The 20090-nt window shown below is 43.0% G+C and overlaps 2 protein-coding genes across 2 annotated transcripts in view; one reads left to right on the forward strand and one right to left on the reverse strand.

The window, feature by feature from the left end:
• The window catches only part of TMEM116 (transmembrane protein 116), a 142281-nt gene that overhangs the window by 81134 nt on the left and 41057 nt on the right, over positions 1 to 20090 (forward strand). The gene's annotated exons all lie outside the window — the stretch shown is intronic.
• Positions 9863 to 13427, reverse strand: LOC133228919 (disintegrin and metalloproteinase domain-containing protein 1a-like). The gene has a single exon (XM_061384999.1). It carries the CDS (start codon positions 13038 to 13040, stop codon positions 10614 to 10616), a length of 2427 nt encoding a protein of 808 aa, XP_061240983.1. The 5' UTR covers positions 13041 to 13427; the 3' UTR covers positions 9863 to 10613.

Raw genomic sequence — 20090 nt, forward strand, 5'->3', positions numbered from 1 at the left:
CATACAAAGCTCTCTTTGGGATCCTGCTTTGCATCCTTCTGGGCTTATACCTAGAAGTGAACTTGCTGGATCACATGGTCATTCTATTTTTAATATCTTTCAGGAGCTACCATACCATTCCACAGCAGCTGTAGCATTTTACCTTCCCACCAGTAGGGCACAAGTGTTCCAGTTTTCTCCACCTCCTCTCCAACACTTGTTCTTTTCTGTTTTCTTTTGTTTTTGTAGTGGTCATGCTAATGGATATGAGGTGGCATCTCATTGTAGTTCAGCTTGACATTTCCCTAAGGATGCGTGACATCGAGCATCTTTTCATATGCGAAAGGTCATTTGTGTATCTTCTTTGGAGAAATTTCCATTTGAGTCCTTTGCCCATGTTTTGAATCAGGCTGTGTGGTTTTTTGTTGTTGAGTTTTAGGAGTTTTCGCTATGTATTTTGGATAGTAGTTCCTTATCAGATATATGATTGGCAACTATTTTCTCTCATTCTGTGGGTGGCCTTTTCACTCTGGAATATATAGTAATTTTGGATGCACAAAATTTAAGTATTTTCCTAAAGTCCATCTTGTCTGTTTTTCTTCGGTTTCTGTGCTTTTGGTGTCATAGCTGAGAAACCTTTGCCAAATCCAGTGCCGTGAAACTTTTGCCTTACGCTTTCTCCTATGAGGTTTATAGGAACACAGGTTTCCTGAATGGGGATTCTCCAGGAGCCTGCCAGACACACAAACTAGTAGTCATGCTATGGGTAGGCTTTTGAGGGAGCTCCAGACCGTTCTGTCCATTCTACCAGGCTGCCTGTTTTCACAGCCGTTGCAGTTGAGACGATGCAGTTGAGCTGTACTTGAGATGACTCGTGGGCACCTGAGGAGACGGCTATGGGAGTTGGGTAGTTAAAAGTTCACACACCTCACTGCTCTCACCAAGATTGAGCTGTTTTGTTGTTGTATGACCTAGACAGTTTCCACACTTGCAAAAAAGTTGACTGTGACTGTTTTTGCCAGTGTTACCACTGCTTTTGTGGAGGAGGGGGCTTCTGTAGACCCTTATTTTGACCTTTTGGAAGTGCTTCCCATTTTCCCTCTTCACTTGATATGAAGCCAGATGAATGCAGTGTTAATGCAAAGCCTCTTTAGTTCCACAGTAGTATTTAAGCTTCCTAGGTGCTTTTGTGTGCCACTGTGATTCATTCCTTTCCGTTGCTGTACTCCTCTGTTTCTCTGTGTGGATCTGTCACAATTTAACGTCCATTGTATTATCTGTGAATACAACGTGGAGTTCTTTTGGAATACTGTGAAGTATGCTTCTGTGTCCATTATTATCTAGTCAGAGGATGCAGATGTCAGGGTAGAAAGGTCAAGAGTATTCAGTATATGCTATTTCAAAGTGGCTGCCAGTTTACATTTCTAAAGCAATTGATGAGAGTTTCCACTGTTCCGTGGTAATACTTGGAATTTTCCTTCTTCTGCAATCAGTCTTGTGAGTGTATAGTGATATCTCTCTACGGCTAGATAACCTGCATTTCTCTGAATACTAAAGAGGTTGAACACCTTCACAAATGGTTTTGGGCCCATCTTTTGCATTTTGACTCCACTGGAATAAGCTTTCACCCCCATGCATCCATCCAAACTGCCAGCTCCGGGATGTCAGTGGATAAACAACTCTCCATTGTCAAATCAAATGATCAACATGAGGCCCTCAGGCTATGGACCTACCAGCAGCATTTAAATGATAACATGTGTCCTTTAAGCAATATGAGTGGACCTAGAAAGAGTCATGATGAACAGGGAAGCCTGGCATACTGCAGTCCATGGGGTCACAGAGAGTCAGACATGACTGAGTGACTGAACTGAACTGAACTGAAAGAAGTAAATTAGTCAGAGAAGGAGAAATATCATATGACATCCCTTTTATGTGGAATCTAAAATGATACAAGTGAACTTACAAAGCAGAAACAGACTCACAGACTTTGTAAAGGAACTTATAGTTGCCAGGGGAAAAGTTAGGGGTGAAAGGATAGTTAGGGAGTTTGATATGGACATGTACACCCTGCTGTATTTAAAATAGGTAACCAACAAGTACCTGCTATAGCACATTGAACTCTGCTCAATGTTTTGCGGCAGCCTGGATGGGAGGGGAGTTTGAGGGTGAATGGATACATGTATATTTACCACTGAATCCTTTCCTATTCACCTGAAACTATCACAGCATTGTTAATCTGCTATACCCCAATACAAAATAAAAAGTTAAAAAACAGAAACAAAAAAGGTAATGGGTGTGTTCTGACTTACTTTTTAAAAGAATAACTGTCTGCTGGGTGGAAAATAGGCTCTTGTGTGAGACAAGACCAGTTAAAAACTTTTGAAGTTGTCTAGGAGGGGGTGATGGTAATTTGCAGTGCACTGGAGAGTTGAAAGTGGTGGTAATGGGTTACATTTTGGGTATGTATTGAAGGTAGGGCCAAGAGAATTCGTAGATGCCCTGAGTTTGTGATGCTGAAAGCTCAGCTTCCCTGTACACTGATGCCAAATCAAATCTCAAAGACAGAGTTTTGGGTGAAGTAGAGACGAGAAGCTTTATTGCTTTGGCAGGCAAAGGCGAACACAGTGAGCTAATGCCCTCAATACCAAGTGTCTTAACTTGGGGAAGATAGTGACAAGCTTTATAGTAATTGTTCAAAGAGGGCATGATCAGCTCATGGGCATTCTTCTAGTGGGTTGACGGTGAGGTAGGTAGGAGTCCACATCATCAACCTTCAGGTCCAACTCATCTGGTGTCTACATGCTATAGGCAATATGCCATCATTAATCATTAACTTCTCCTACCTCGAGAGGGCTTCAATATCTTCAAAATAGCTCAAAGATACTGTTGTATGTATCCTTTGATGGGGAAACAGGACCTTGCCCCAAGGCTGCTCTTGACTGTTTTTCCTTGGTCTCTCATTCCCACCCTTCCCTAATAAGCAACTGTTCGAATCTGTCCATTGGAACTCAGGGAAGGTCATGGAAGCTGACAGAAGGCTGTTTCCTGTCATCAAAGCAATGGGGGACACCAAGGCCTTGTGCCCAGGAGCCCTACAGGGCCCTGCACTGTACCATTTGTAGAGTAAAAGTCCTCTAGAAATACATTCTTCTCTTGGTTTTCAGGTCAACACTCTCTCTTGGTGGTACCCCTACCACACTGGCCAATATTTCTCTCACTTCTTTCCTGAATTCTCCTCATCTCATCACCATCTACACAGAGGGCACCTTGGGGCTTAGTCCTCACTGGGTCCTCGGATCTCTTCCCTTCTCTAGCTGTGCTTGCTCCCTTGGCAGTGTCACCTGGTCCCATTGCTTGGAATATCATCTGAACACTGACAACCATCACATATAGAGAAGTCTGGCTGACTTCTCTCTTGAATTCCAGACTCAATCATCTTACTGCCAAGCTGACATGGCCACATGGGTGTTTAATGGGCATCTCAAACTGAATGTGTCTGGTGCGTGCTTTCTCCACACTCATCCGCATCTCAATAAAGGGCAACTCTCTTCTTGCAGTTGCTCAGGGAAAGCTACTGGAACCATCCTTCCTTTCTGCCTGTCTCTCACTCTCTTTGTCTGTTCCATCAGCAAATCCTTGTAGCTCTACCTTACAGTATACCCAAATTCCAGCCTCTTCTCATCACTGTCACTACAGCCATCCTCCTAAAAGCTTCCAATATTGTCCACTTGGCAAATCACAGGAGTCTCTAAGGGTTCTCCGCTTCTGCCTTTCCCCTGTCCCTGCCTGTTCCTGACTGCCACAGCAGATGGGGTTATCCTTCAGTGCTCCTCAGCTCTGTTTACTCCTTTGCTAAAACCTTTCCCTGCTTCCCATCTCCGCTGAAATAAAAACATAATTCTTTTCCAAGTCTTCATGTGTCTGGTCTCCTCTCAGCCCGCATACTACTCTCTGTGATGCTCACTGTGTCCAGATATACTGACCTCCGTGCTGTTCTTCAAACATGCCAGGCATGCTCCCATTTCAAGGCCTTTTCACTTAGAGTTCCCTCCCCCTGGTTTGCTCTTCCCCCTGATACCCGAGCTTCTTCCCTCACTTTCTGCATGTCTCTCCTCCAGTATCGCCTTATCAGACAGGACTTCTCTGACCGTTGGCCTGAAATAGCATTCTATGCTAATAGCATTACTCTTGTTCCCTTTGCATTCATGGCATTCCATCACACACATCACAGCCTGGCACATTGTGTAGTTTTCTGTTTATTTGTGTCAGTTTTGTAAGTTTTAAAATTTTCAAAAAAATAATAAAAATTTCATGGGATCAGAGACTTTATCTTATTGACTACCATTTCCACAGTAATAGAACAGTTCATGGATGAAGACTCAGTAGCAGCCAAATGAATGACTGAATGAATGTGCGATTAGAGGCGGCGGCAACAAGTCTCATTTTCTGATTAAAATTAGACGTCTGTAGAAAGCATCAAGCTTGGCTAGCAAGCTGTCCTGGGCCATTTACATGCTAAAGATTGAGGTTAGTCAGAAGAGGGAGGAAGCTGGAGCCCTTGATTAGAATCCAATAAGCAAGATTACTTTGAATGCCACCATGATCTTGAGAAAAACAATAAAGTCCCCATCACTCTTACCCATAACTGCACCCAAGGCAGTGACTGCCACACTAGCCAGATCTTGTGCCTCACTCCCAGAGATGTACGATTGAGTAGGGGAAATAGAATACGTTTGCAGATGGTGATATGGTAGGTCAGAATGCCATCGATGTAAAGGAAATTCAGTATGATGACTTGATAGTGGCTAAATCATATCATTGCTGAATAGCTTAGAATTAACAATACTGTCTTACATCCATCATCACATTTGATTTTAGATTATCTCAGCATTTATTTGAGCACCTGCTGTATGCCAGGTACTGCACTAGATACCATCACTTATGTGATCTAACTGAACCTCCCAGTCACGCTGTGTGGTTGAGAACCCTTTGTGTGGTTATCCAACTGAGGAGGAAACCCAGGCCTGAGGTTAGTGAAGTTCCACATCTCAGACCAATCAGCCAAAAAGTAACACTTGGGACTTGGGAACGTGGAATATGGAAGCCCCCTCAATCAGAAGAAAGGCAATATTATCCTTTATGAAAAGGCTGTTTTTCACTCTCAGAAATTTTTTCCTGGTTGGATTTGTTAGGCTTGAAGAACACAAGGCCTGAAGCCTATACAGCACTCATGCTCTTAGCTCCAAGGAGAAGAAGGGAGTTCTGACAGTGCTTAGGAAAGCTATCCTACTCTTTTCTCTTAATGCTTGAGTGGTTTTGGAAACACAACTGTTATAGCTGTTATATACTGTTATAGCTGTTATTAGCTGCTATAAAGACAGCTAATGGGACAATAAAATTGATTAAAAATGGTATCTGTTCTTGGAAAAACTCTAGTGTAAGACTAATAGATTATATAAAATGTAAATTCTTCAATGCAGACTCAGTAGTTGGGGGAATTTAACATATATATATATATATAATTTTATTGCAGCAGTTTTAGTTCTCCAATAGAGATTTCTGTCTGTGAGCTTTCCTTAGATCATGAAGGTCAGTTACCTCAAAGTTGAAATGCATTCTCATTTTTAAAAAGCAAAGAATTAATCGGTACCTTTTGCTTTATTTGGCATATTTATTTTCATTTCTGTATTTTTATAGTGACATAATTTATCCACGGAATGGTAAAGGATGGCTTTAGGTAGATAAAGATGGCTTTGGCCAGTGGAAGACATGAGGGAGAGCAGCTTTTTCTCCTGTTGCCTGGCACTGACATTATGTCTTTTTCGTTTCTACTTTTCATGTGAAATCATCTGCAGCCAGCTCGTGATTGTTAGATGACTGAAAATGCTTTACTGGGAGAAATTGTAGTTTTGGAGTTTATTCCTTTTGTATGCTACATGGTTTTCTTTCTGTTTCCCTGCCAACACAAGAGTATGTCCAGAATTTGAGATTCTAAGAACATGTTCCGTGAGTAAAAACACATTTCTCGCTCTCCAGGTACCTTGGAAACTTCACTTGACCATAAGGATGCATATATGCTCCTTGTTCTACAGAAAACAACCACTTGATGATCTGTTTCAGGCTGACTTTCTTATAGGCTGTTCCTAAGAGTATCCTCAAAGGGAACCCATGTTTTCATTTTCAAAAAATGGAGGTATGCAGGAGCAGTTTCAAGAGCCTCACTGGAGCTGTGACATTTACCAGCTTATTAGGGGAAGGGAAAGGTAAGGTCATTCAGTAGAAACAAGGCTATGATCAAAAGCCCAGAGTGGAAAGTGACCGCGGTATGTAGTGAAGACAGAGGTTCTTCCTCTTTGACATAGCAATATGAGGAAATACTTGTTTTCAAAAGTCATAGGAGACAGTGGTTGGAAACGGACAGGAGGTTGCAATTGTCACAATCCTTTAACGTTCCACCAAGTGTATATTTTCTGCCCTAGATAATGGGGGCAGGGTCCAGGGAGCCCTGGGGGTGAGAGGGGCAATGCGAGTTCCTGAACTCCAGGCTGGCAATAAAATCAGTCTGGGGAATCAGAGGCCTGATGTTAGATTGGCCAGGAAGATATTTTATAGCAATGAAATAGTCATGAGGTTGCAAACACTTGGTCAGTCATGATTCCACGTCTGATGTTTTCTTTTTAAATATTTTAAAAAATATTTTCTACCTGAGAGAAGAGTCACCATGGGTGTGTTATTCACAGAGTGATTCGTTACCCTCATGTATTTCATTCCGGCATAACCTCCTTACATAACCTCCTATGTAAGACTTTCATAATTGTATTGAATAACAAAAGTGGTATTGGATTGGTCTTTCCTATTCTTCCCTCCTGCACAGAATTTTAAAACTGAATGTCCAGAAGCATGGGGAATTTTATTTTTAAAGAGTCAGCCATTTGTAATCATCCTTGAAGGAAACCTGCTCTGGGTTTTGAGAAAACCTTTTGATGAGCGCATTTGCCCAAAGGAAACACCAAAATTGTACTCTGAACTTATGTTAGTAAACACAAGAAGGTTTTTTTTTTTAATTTTTAATACATTTTCAAAAAATTTTGCAAACTAATATAAAACTTTATTTTGTGCAGAATCACATCCCTGTGAGGTTGATGATATCACCTGTGTTTATAAATCTTTTTTTTTTTCCTTCAGCTGGGCCCAGAGAAGAGAGTGGAATTTGACTTCAGGTTATGAGGACATTCCCAAAAGCACTCTTACATGAACAAGAAGAGAGGTCAAGTTAGGGATATCCAAAGAGAGAACCTATCCAAGTCTCCCTGTGAGTGTTAATACTGGCTACATCAAAATTTCACTGTAATTTCCCTCTTCCTCCCTCCCTGCCAGCCCAGAGCCTGAACGTGGCTACGCTTTGCAAAGCTAAGGAAGGGCTTCGATCCCCACTGGCCACAGGGAGCACAGGGAGGACAACAGCCACCCAGGGAAGGCAGATAAAGGATAGCAAGAAGTCACTGTCAGAATTTGCTGGGGCAGTGACTGGCTAGGTCATGAGTCACTGCCAACACAGGTTATTGGAAAGTGTAAGCAGGCATTTCTCAGAGTCCCCCAAACTAAATGGGCCAGAGAGTACACTTAGCAGAGGCAGTCACACAAAATACAGAACATTGCACCTTGAACCTGGAGATTTCCAAAGCGAGTTACCCTATCTTCTCTCTCCTGCACACATTAAAACTGGTCACTTCTCTCCTATAGTCTACCCTAAAGAGCTTTGGCCTTCAATGCCGAGACTGTGGAGTTTCCATGCATTTTAAGATTCACCTGACAACTTATAAATCTGTTCATTTTTTTTTAATCATTCTTTCAGAAGAAGTTTATTTAAAGGGCTTTCCTAACCTTTGTTTCCTGCCTTTAACGTGGTCTTGTAAACGTGAGGGTTGGTTGTAAAGACAGCAACTAAAAATTTTAAAATAATCTATACAGCTTTTGTATTTGCTAAATTTTGTTGTCAAATATTGTGAAATCCTAAGTAGGTTTTATTGATTGATTTTCAATTATCTACCTGACTTTTGGTTTTTAAAGGACACCTTTAAGTTAGCTAAGCATAATTACCCTAAATCAGGATTCCCTTCTATTTCTTCAGTTTTTTAAAAAAGACTATGCTTACTAGGTTTTATTATAGTCATCAGCCTGTGCACTTAGGAAGGTTACCACTTCTGTTCTGCACTGGAATGCTTCTCAGCAGAAATCCTCCACATCTTTTTCAGAAGTCTCTAATGACAGGTTTACCTTTGGAGGCCTTCAGTTACCCAGTTTCACCCTTGTTCTCAAAGCCACTACCAACTAATAGTGTGCTTTCACATGAATCTTGACCTGGCATACGATGTCTGTTGCTATTGCTAAGTCACTTCAGTCGTGTCCAACTCTGTGTGACCCCATAGACAGCAGCCCACCAGGCTCTCCCATCCCTGGGATTCTCCAGGCAAGAACACTGGAGTGGGTTGCCATTTCCTTCTCCAGTGCGTGAAAGTGAAAAGTGAAAGTGAAGTCGCTCAGTCATGTCCGACTCTTAGCGACCCCATGGACTGCAGCCTTCCAGGCTCCTCCATCCATGGAATTTTCCAGGCAAGAGTACTGGAGTGGGGTGCCATTGCCTTCTCCGATACAATGTCTAGAGATTTGATTACCAGCAAATCTTGTGGTCTGGAAATTTACATAACTGAAGGCTTGAATTTGGATTTTGCTCTGAAGTTTGGTTTTGTTCCACCAAAAGTAATTAGCATCAGCTTCTTGAAAGCCTAAACCAGGTTTTACCCTTCTTTTGTTTGCTTTTTTCCCACTCACATAGGAGTGGGCAGTTAGAAGAGGGATTCAGCAACTGTACCATCAAAAACTGATGCTCGGAAACTTTCCCAAGGCTGAGAATACTTAACCTGTAGCAACACAGCACCTGAGAAAGGTTTCAGTTGTGCTCTGTCTAGGAACTAGCAAGAGTATCCAGTTACATTACCATCTTATTTTAGGGTTGGCTCTGGTGAAGTCATTCACTTGGTCAACGTTTCCTGAGAACCTAAGGTGATCTGGGCCCTCAGAGCTGAAAAGGGCATAAACCTATCACTCCATGATGGCAGAATGTAATAAGGGAAAGGATTCTTTCATCAATAATAACTACACAGTGTGGCAAGTTCATGATAGAGATTAACATTGATTTATAAGGCTTCTGTTTCATTAGAGTCACTGAGAAGGAAGTCACATCCTGGGCAATTAAGGATATATCAGTTGTCTTCCCTCTCACTTTTTTTTTTTCACTAAAGGAAAAGGCTCATGAGGTAGTAGAGAATGTAGACTGTCATCCTTGGGCAGAATGCAGTCCAGTTCTAGGGCAAAACTCTCTGATCTCCAGTTCTTCATGGACAAGATGGAGGTCTGATAGGGTAGCTGGGATGATTAAGAATTAATGTAAAGTATATAGCACAGTGTCTTGCACAGAATGGGTAATGTTATGTAATACATGCTTGGTGTTCTCTTTATACACAATTGACTCCCCTCCAAAGCTCTATTTGTTTGGACTATCAGTCGACAATATATTAATTTAAAAATGAAATGAGAAATAAATATAATAAGTGAAGTAGAAAAACAGAAAGAAAAAAGAATAATCAATACTTCCAGCTGAACTCCACGCTGAACAAGATTGCTTAGGTTGCTTCCTTTCCCCCATGCACCCAGACACAGGGTGATCAGACCTCTCTGGATCAAATGTAGCTTCCTCTAAAGCAAACTGGAAGAAACAGGTAATAGGCTCCATAAAGTCCATAAAAGCTATAGTGGTACTTTATCTGAAAACAAACATTTATTTACTTTTTCATTTAAACATTTTTATTTAATGAATAAGGACGTCCCTGGTGGCTCAGATGGTAAAGTGTCTGTGTACAATGTGGGATACCCGGGTTTGATCCCTGGGTTGGGAAGAACCCCTGGAGAAGGAAATGGCGAACCCTCCAGTACCCTTGCCTGGAAAATCCCATGGATGGAAGAGCCTGGTAGGCTACAGTCCATGGGGTCGCAAAGAGTCGGACATTATATTAATGAATATACTTCTAAAAGCAAATTAGGTGAACAAATCATATAAATAACTTTCTTAACATAATATGTAATAGTGAATGAGGTGAAAAAACAAAGATAGCAGTGTGTGTACACACACACACACCTGCATGTGCACACGCACACACAGATAAGATCTTAGGTCAAGCAAAGTAGACACGATACGACATTCCCTGGAAAACAGAGGAAGTCAAATTTGCCATACTAAGAAGAGACATTGATAAGAATAATCCATGAGAAAAGTGTAATTTAAATGAGTTTCATGAAATGTGAAAATGGGAAAAAGTAGTAAAACATTGTCTTTTCGATAACTTTACACATGTACATATAATCAATTACTAAAATAATTTCCTTCTAAACAAGAAAATCCCTCCTCCCACATCTGGACATTTGTGCAGACCATAGAGTCCGAAACAGAGCCTGTGCAACTGTCAGTGCCCACAGCACGTTGCCCAGCTGACCTCCTTCCTACCCAACGTATCGAGAGTTTGCAATGTTAGCACTTCTTCCTAGCACTACTCATTTTCTGCCCCTGGTTCTTCCACTTATCTGACTGCCTCCTCTATTTGAACAGCTTCTTCTTCGGATTCTTCGAGGTCCTCTTGTGAGCACTGTGACATATCCTTTCTAGCCCGAAAACTGGCAGCAATAACTAGAGCTAAAAATATTGCTAAGAGAAAAAGGGGGACTATATACAGTATCTTGTCAAGGCTCTGGCTTTCATCTTTATTTTCACTGTTTCTGTGAAAATTAACAACCTCTGAATCATGACTTTTGCTTTCTTCTTCACTTGGATTATTGTCGATACTGTCCCTTGGTTTACCAGAGGAGCCACTGTCCACACTACCCCCATTTCCAGGAGTTTTGCAGTCGGGGGGAGCATAGCCATCCTCACAATGGCAGTGCCTAAAATTGTTGCAAACTCCTTTCCCGTTACACAGTTCTGTTGTCTCACAGTTGTACCCAAGTGAGGTGTAATCAGTACACAAGTGATTCATGCAGACTTTGTGTGGGGCACAGAGAGTGCCAGTGTGTGCATCTCCATCATCAGGGACATCAGCAGTGCCATAGGCATCCATGCTCCAGCACCAGTCATCTTTGTGAGCGACCTGGATCAGTGTATGATTGGGTTTGAGTTGTGGTATCTCTCTAACATTTGTACATATAAGTTTGCCACAAAATATGTTATCATCTGCACACTTCAGATATGTTAACCTCGGTGAGCTGGTGGTACCACAGTTTCCAAACCGGTCCCCTCTTGTGTTCATTGAAACGTAACACATTTCTGGGGCAGACCTTGCAGGGGACCCGTATATATCCATGCACTGATTGTCAGGGTTCTTACACCGACCTCCAGCACAGTAGTGAATTCTGTCACACATGGTACCATCTAGCTTATAGCTGTCTCTGGGACATTCTCCCGAGGAACCATTACAATACTCTGGGAGGTCACACTCTCCCAGAGCAGCACGGCACATGAATCCCTGGTATCTCAGGCGACATTTATCACAGCAGAGTCCATCACTACATTCTGCATGCTCTCTCAGCTGACATCTGGTGTCACAGCATGGGTGCCTTTCACAGTTAGAACCACAGTCACACTGCTCAGGTCCTTCTACAATGCCATCGCCACAGCGGGAAGCCCTCCGTAAGCGGCCTTTGTGCCCAGGCTTGTTGAACAGGCAGGCCCCCTTGTGTTCCCAGAGGAACCGGTGGAAGAAGTCAGAGCTGCAGTTGCTGAAGCCACTTTCTTTAGTGATGTTTTCACGCATGAGGCAGAAGGGCCGGTCTTTACAGATGCAGGCCGGATGGTCGTGCCGAATACCCAAGTTGTGTCCGAGCTCATGGACCATGAGCGCTGCAAACAGGAGGACATCCTCGTGGTGGAAGGATTCCACGGCTGCCGCAAAATCACTGGAGCAGGCACCACTGAGAAATGCCTGCCCCGTATCCTCTCTAGGATGCTGTCCCACGATCATGTGGGCAACATCATGCTTCACACGATGGAAGAGCTTCTCTTGTCTCCAGCTGTTGAAATTCCTGAGTGCAACTTGCAGGTCCACGGGGACCTCTGTGAGGTCCCCCTCCGTCCAAATCTCCATTCCAGCCAGCACCACCTCTGTGTTTATTCCCCTTGTGAAGCTGTTGGCCAGAGCGATGATGTCCATTACTCTCTGGACTGTCTGATTGACGTCACTGCCCCACATTTGGAACCGCTGGTTGTTGACCACGACAAACATCTCCACGTACTTGGTATGTGACCACAAGTCGGATGGCACCTGCCAGCTGTGAGGCTTGCCGCTCTCTGGTCGCCGGCTGGTGGATGCCACTTGGCTGTCTTTGGACGTGACGCCACAGGAGACTCGAGCTTCGTGGGCCATGGCGTACAACAGGTGTTCAAACCGTTTGGAAGAGTGCACGGGCTCAAGGCCATAGGATTTTCCCTCCTTAATCAGGAGGCCCCTGAGGCCTGAACAGGTGTTGACAGAAACAAAAGAACCTGGGACTCCTTCTATGTAGCCTTCGTAGTGACAGTCCCGCGAGATGAGAGGCATTTCTTGCCCCAGGATGCCATCGTGGTAGCTGAAGACCGGGAAGTTATCCACAAAGTAGTCTGTCTTCAGCGTCAGGTGAATCAGCTGCCTCTGGCCCTGCATAAATAGCACATAGGAGAGCTTTTCCACTTGGTCTTCCCTTCCTTCCACTGTCAGACTCTTGGGAATGACTACTTCATAGGAAGAGTGATATGGTGAGCCCAGGTCACAGTACAGGCTTGGCAGAGAAATCAGTACCAAGAACAACAGGATCCCCAACCTGGCACATGAAAGTCCTGGCACCAGGGCCAGCCTCAAGCCCTTCATGTGAGGAGCCCAAGTTTGAAGCACTCTGATAGCCTCAGACATAGCCAGTTGCCTTTTCCATAGAGAAGGCAGTACAGAGGCAGAGTCTCTCACAGATGCTGCCACTGACATGGCCCTAGTGAATCAGTTGATGATGCAGGGCTTGTGTCCAGCAGCAGCAGCAGCTCTCCCTGACACACAGACCCTCTGTCACAGGTACTCACTTCAGATCTATGCTGGCTGCACGAAGGGTGGCTCTTGCCTGCCTCTCAGAGGTCAGCCTCTGGCTGTGTCCTTTCTAGTCTTTTGGATCTCTCTGTTATGCTTCAAATAGTCTTTTCTCTGTGACTTCCCTCCACACCCTCAACTCCAGTGGTTAAGGTCTTCCTGACGTTAGGAAGAGCTGTAATCATGAAGAGGGACTGCAGACTCTAAAATGCAAGACTGTACCTTGAGAAAGGAAACAAAACCTCCATGCCTTCCTCAACTGTACCACAAGGAACACCCCTCCCCCACTCTCCCATCGTCCGTTGCTCAGCTGACTCCTAATGTTCTAGACCAGGAGGCTTGGACGTCTTCAGGGGGCACGCTCCATTGCCCATTTCCTCTCTCCTAAAGCTCTTGTTCTGTATCACATGGAGATTGTAACTAGATGTAACATGGCATTATAGATGCGATGCACAACAGACCAATCTGTTAGATAAAGCCAGTGTGGTACCTGCCTTGTGCCCCCAGATAGATAAACCCCAGTGTGCTGGTCACCCGTGGGACAAATGACATTCCCTACTTTTAAGAAAACATCATCAGCATTCAGTTTCTCAAGTTGTGTTTCTAACACAGTGTGTATTTATGACACTAAAAGTGTGTATGGGAGATGCCAGCAGAGCAGTCTCCCCGTTGTGCAGTTATCATGGGAACCTTGGTGGTAAGTATCTCCAGACCTATTACCATTCTTGGGCTGGTCTTGGCAGAGCAGTATCTTAAGACCATGCCTGTTGAAGACTAGGAATCCTGAAGTCTCCCCTGTGTTTGTATATGACTTCCATGTGTTCAGTGGCCACTTCTGTTTGTTCCTCCTTATACACTCTCCCAGGTCTAGAAGAGTGCTTGTTCAAGAGTAGACGAACAAGAATTATTGAATGACTAAATAGCTCCCAGGTATGGTTGCTGTGGTGTCTCACTTGCTGTATCTTCTGTGTTTCTACTTGGCTTCGTGCCTGCCCTGAATATCTGTAAATGTCTTCAGAAAAACGCACGAAAACCTTGCTGGCACAGACATGATCTCAAAATGTACTTCTTTCTACGTTTTGCTGTCCAGTTCACTCTCCTAATTTCTTCTGGCCTCATATTTCACTGAGAAAAATATTAACAGAAGCAATCAAAAGGATGCCTCCACATATGAACATTAGCTGAGTCCACCACCTGTATCTAAATGCTCCCCCCACTATCGTGAATACATTGTCCTTGCTCCCGTCTAAGACCAATCCTTTTACTTGTGTGTGGGGTGTCCTTCCCTTTTAATTTCTCATGGACTTCATTCACTCTTACCTTTCTCCCTTCTCTCTTTCACATCTTGGGCATCTGTTTGTCCGCTGGATCCAGTCTTACTATTTGCTGTAATTTCTCGCCTTTATAAAACCATCCCTCTCAGCCCACAGCACCTTCCAGTCACCATCTAGTTTCTCCTTTTCTGTTTTACAGTGAAATTCTTTGAAACAGTGTAGAGACATTCTGTTCCAGTTTGTACCACTCCTTTCTTTATTTTCTCAAATGTTTTTTATTTTGATCCGAACACAGTCACAAAATATGCATAGAGCATAAATGTGCTTTCAGTGAATTAGTATTAAATGAAAAAGGCAATACCTTTGATCTCACATATCTGAGGTTCCACAAATAGCCAAGTTCATGGAGACAGAACGTAGAATACAGGTTACCCTGGGTAGGGAAGTAGAGGAATGGGGAGTTCTTGCAGACTTTCAGTTTAGGATGATGAAAAATTCTGGAAGTGGGTATTGATGATGGTGGCACAACAACATGAATGAACTTAATACCAGTGAACTGTGCACTTCAAAATGGTTAAGATGGTTAATTTAATATTGTGTGTATTTTACTGAAAAAGAGAGAAATAGCAAGGAAGGGAGGGAGGGTGAGAGAGAGAAACAGCTGTGTTAAGTACAGCCCTGATGAGGTAATCAGTACTTTTAGCTTCTTAGAAGTCACCTGCGTGCCATTGCCAATCTCATGCCCTCCTGCTTCAGAGAGATCATGATCTTGTCTTTTATGATACCTACTTCCTCATCTTCTTTATTATTTTTGCTTCCTAAATGTGTGCATCCTCAAATTATATCATTTTACTTTAGTTGTCTTTTAATAACAGCTTTATTGAGATATAAAGTCACATACCAGAATGCTCATCCTTTAAAGTGTACAATTCAGTGGTTTGTAGTATGATCGAAAAGTTATGCAGTCATCACCACAAGCAATTTTGGAACATTTTCCTCATGCCAAAATAAAACTCCCATGTCCATTAGCAGTCGCTCTCCACTCTCTGCTCCCTGCAGCCCCTGGTCACCACTACTCTCCTTCCTATCTCTATGATTTTGTCTATTCTTGACAATCCATAGCAATGGATTCCTATATTATAGTTGTAGTCCTCTGTGGTTGGCTTATTTCACCTCACATAAAGCTTTCAAAGCCGTATCATAGCAGATACCAATAGTTTATTTCCTTTGGGCAAAATAACATTTTTTTAATATTGATATATCATAGTTTTTGATTCATCAATTATGAACATCATGTGAATGCAGAGTTCCAAAGAATAGCAAGAAGAGATAAGAAAGCCTTCCTCAGCAATCAGTGCAAAGAAATAGAGGAAAACAACAGAATGGGAAACACTAGAGATCTCTTCAAGAAAATTAGAGATACCGAGGGAACATTTCATGCAAAGATGGGCTTGATAAAGAACAGAAATGGTATGGACCTAACAGATGTCAGAAGATATTAAGAAGAGGTGGCAAGAATACGCAGAAGAACTGTACAAAAAGATGTCCCCGACCAAGATAATCACGATGGTGTGATCACTCACCTAGAGCCGGACATCCTGGAATGTGAAGTCAAGTGGGCCTTAGAAAGCATCACTAAGAACAAAGCTAGTAGAGGTGATGGAATTCCAGTTGAGCTATTTGAAATCCTGAAAGATGATGCTGTGAAAGTGCTGCACTCAATATGCCAGCAAATTTGGAAAACTCAGCAGTGGCCACAGGACTGGAAAAGGTCAGTCTTCATTCCAAAGAAAGGCAATGGCAACGAATGCTCAAACTACCACACAATTGCACTCATCTTGCACGCTAGTCAAGTAATGCTCAAAATTCTCCAAGCCAGGCTTCAGCAATACGTGAACCGTGAACTTCCAGATGTTCAAGCTGGTTTTAGAAAAGGCAGAGGAACCAGAGATCAAATTGCCAACATCCGCTGGATCATGGAAAAAGCAAGAGAGTTCCAGAAAAGCATCTATTTCTGCTTTACTGACTATGCCAAAGCCTTTGACTGTGTGGATCACAACATACTGTGGAAAATTCTGAAAGAGATGGGAATACCAGACCACCTGACCTGCCTCTTGAGAAACCTATATGCAAGTCAGGAAGCAACAGTTAGAACTGGACATGGAACAACAGACTGGTTCCGAATAGGAAAAGGAGTACGTCAAGGCTGTATATTGTCACCCCGCTTATTTAACTCATATGCAGAGTACATCATGAGAAACGCTAGGCTTGAAGAAGCACAAGCTGGAATCAAGATTGCCGGGAGAAATATCAATAACCTCAGATATGCAGATGACACCACCCTTATGGCAGAAAGTGAAGAGGAACTCAAAAGCCTCTTGATGAAAGTGAAAGAGGAGAGTGTAAAAGTTGGCTTAAAGCTCAACATTCAGAAAACGAAGATCATGGCATCTGGTCCCATCAGTTCATGAGAAATAGATGGGGAAACAGTGGAAACAGTGTCAGACTTTATTTTGGGGGGGGGCTCCAAAATCACTGCAGATGGTGACTGCAGCCATGAAATTAAAAGACGCTTACTCCTTGGGAGGAAAGTTATGACCAACCTAGACATTACTTTGCCAACAAAGGTCCGTCTAGTCAAGGCTATGGTTTTTCCAGTAGTCATGTGTGGAAGTGAGAGTTGGACTGTGAAGAAAGCTGAGCGCCGAAGAATCGATGCTTTTGAACTGTGGTGCTGGAGAAGACTCTTGAGAGTCCCTTGGACTGCAAGGAGATGCAGCCAGTCCATCCTAAAGGAGATCAGCCCTGGGTGTTCTTTGGAAGGACTGATGCTGAAGCTGAAGCTCCAATACTTTGTCCACCTGATGCGAAGAACTCACTCGTTGGAGAAGACCCTGATGCTGGGAAAGATTGAAGGCGGGAGGAGAAGGGGACGACAGAGGATGAGATGGTTGGATGGCGTCGTCAGCTCAATGGACATGAGTTTGAACAAGCTCCGGGAGTTGGCTGATTGACAAGGAAGCCTGGCGTGCTGCAGTCCATGAGGTTGCAACTTAGCGACTGAGTAACAACAACAACCCCTCACATAATTTGCCCTTTTAAAACAGGGTGTCTTGTTGAGTTGTAAGAGTTCTAAATGTTTCATGGGTACTAGCTGACCTCCGTCAGTATGTAATTTACAAATGTTTTCTCCGATTCTGTGGGCTTTTGCACTTTCTCAATGGTTACCTCTTAGAGTGGAAAATTATCTCATTTTTTTCTTTGGATTTTTTTCATTCTGTTAAAACATTCAGAATATAAAATTTTCCATTTTAACCAATTTTAAGTGTACACGTCAGTGGTACTAAGTAACGTCCCTGGTGTGCTACATTCAGTTCAGTTCAGTCGCTCAGTTGTGTCCGACTCTTTGCGGCCCCGTGAACCGCAGCACGCCAGGTCTCCCTGTCCATCACCAACTCCCGGAGTCCACCCAAACCCATGTCCATTGAGTCGGTGATACCATCCAACCATTTCATCCTCTGTCGTCCCCTTCTCCTGCCCTCAATCTTTCCCAGCATCGGGGTCTTTTCAAATGAGTCAGCTCTTCACATCAGGTGGCCAAAGTATTGGAGTTTCAGCTTCAACATCAGTCCTACCAATGAACACCCAGGACTGATCTCCTTTAGGATGGACTGGTTGGATCTCCTTGCAGTCCAAGGGACTCTCAAGAGTCTTCTGCAGCACCACAGTTCAAAAGCATCAATTCTTACCACTGTCCATCTCCAGGACTCTTTTCGTTATGTAAAAATGAAACTATACTCATTAAAGTATAAATCCCCATTATCTTCTTTCCCTTCGCCCCTAGCAACCTCTATCCTACTTTCTGTCTGTATGATTTTACTACACAAGTACATCATTTAAGTGGAATCTGACAGTATTTGTCTTCTTGCGACAAGCTTATTTCACTTAGCATAATGTCCTCAAGATCCATCCATGTTGTGGCAGTTTGCAGACTTTCCTCTTTTTTATGGGTGAATAATATTCCATTGTATGTACAGCCCACCTTTCGCTTCTCCATTCACCCCTCTGTGGGCACTCAGGTTGCTTCCACATTTTAGCTGTTGTGAATAATGCTGCTCTGAACATTACATGTATGGACATACAAAGCTCTCTTTGGGATCCTGCTTTGCATCCTTCTGGGCTTATACCTAGAAGTGAACTTGCTGGATCACATGGTCATTCTATTTTTAATATCTTTCAGGAGCTACCATACCATTCCACAGCAGCTGTAGCATTTTACCTTCCCACCAGTAGGGCACAAGTGTTCCAGTTTTCTCCACCTCCTCTCCAACATTGTTCTTTTCTGTTTTCTTTTGTTTTTGTAGTGGTCATGCTAATGGATATGAGGTGGCATCTCATTGTAGTTCAGCTTGACATTTCCCTAAGGATGCGTGACATCGAGCATCTTTTCATATGCGAAAGGTCATTTGTGTATCTTCTTTGGAGAAATTTCCATTTGAGTCCTTTGCCCATGTTTTGAATCAGGCTGTGTGGTTTTTTGTTGTTGAGTTTTAGGAGTTTTCGCTATGTATTTTGGATAGTAGTTCCTTATCAGATATATGATTGGCAACTATTTTCTCTCATTCTGTGGGTGGCCTTTTCACTCTGTGAATATATAGTAATTTTGGATGCACAAAATTTAAGTATTTTCCTAAAGTCCATCTTGTCTGTTTTTCTTCGGTTTCTGTGCTTTTGGTGTCATAGCTGAGAAACCTTTGCCAAATCCAGTGCCGTGAAACTTTTGCCTTACGCTTTCTCCTATGAGGTTTATAGGAACACAGGTTTCCTGAATGGGGATTCTCCAGGAGCCTGCCAGACACACAAACTAGTAGTCATGCTATGGGTAGGCTTTTGAGGGAGCTCCAGACCGTTCTGTCCATTCTACCAGGCTGCCTGTTTTCACAGCCGTTGCAGTTGAGACGATGCAGTTGAGCTGTACTTGAGATGACTCGTGGGCACCTGAGGAGACGGCTATGGGAGTTGGGTAGTTAAAAGTTCACACACCTCACTGCTCTCACCAAGATTGAGCTGTTTTGTTGTTGTATGACCTAGACAGTTTCCACACTTGCAAAAAAGTTGACTGTGACTGTTTTTGCCAGTGTTACCACTGCTTTTGTGGAGGAGGGGGCTTCTGTAGACCCTTATTTTGACCTTTTGGAAGTGCTTCCCATTTCCCCTCTTCACTTGATATGAAGCCAGATGAATGCAGTGTTAATGCAAAGCCTCTTTAGTTCCACAGTAGTATTTAAGCTTCCTAGGTGCTTTTGTGTGCCACTGTGATTCATTGCTTTCCGTTGCTGTACTCCTCTGTTTCTCTGTGTGGATCTGTCACAATTTAACGTCCATTGTATTATCTGTGAATACAACGTGGAGTTCTTTTGGAATACTGTGAACTATGCTTCTGTGTCCATTATTATCTAGTCAGAGGATGCAGATGTCAGGGTAGAAAGGTCAAGGGTATTCAGTATATGCTATTTCAAAGTGGCTGCCAGTTTACATTTCTAAAGCAATTGATGAATTTCCACTGTTCCACGGTAATACTTGGAATTTCCTTCTTCTGTAATCAGTCTTGTGAGTGTATAGTGATATCTCTCTACGGCTAGATAAGCTGCATTTCTCTGAATACTAAAGAGATTGGACA

This window comes from Bos javanicus, chromosome 17, assembly GCF_032452875.1.
Source record: "Bos javanicus breed banteng chromosome 17, ARS-OSU_banteng_1.0, whole genome shotgun sequence".
In the NCBI taxonomy this organism is placed as follows: domain Eukaryota; kingdom Metazoa; phylum Chordata; class Mammalia; order Artiodactyla; family Bovidae; genus Bos; species Bos javanicus.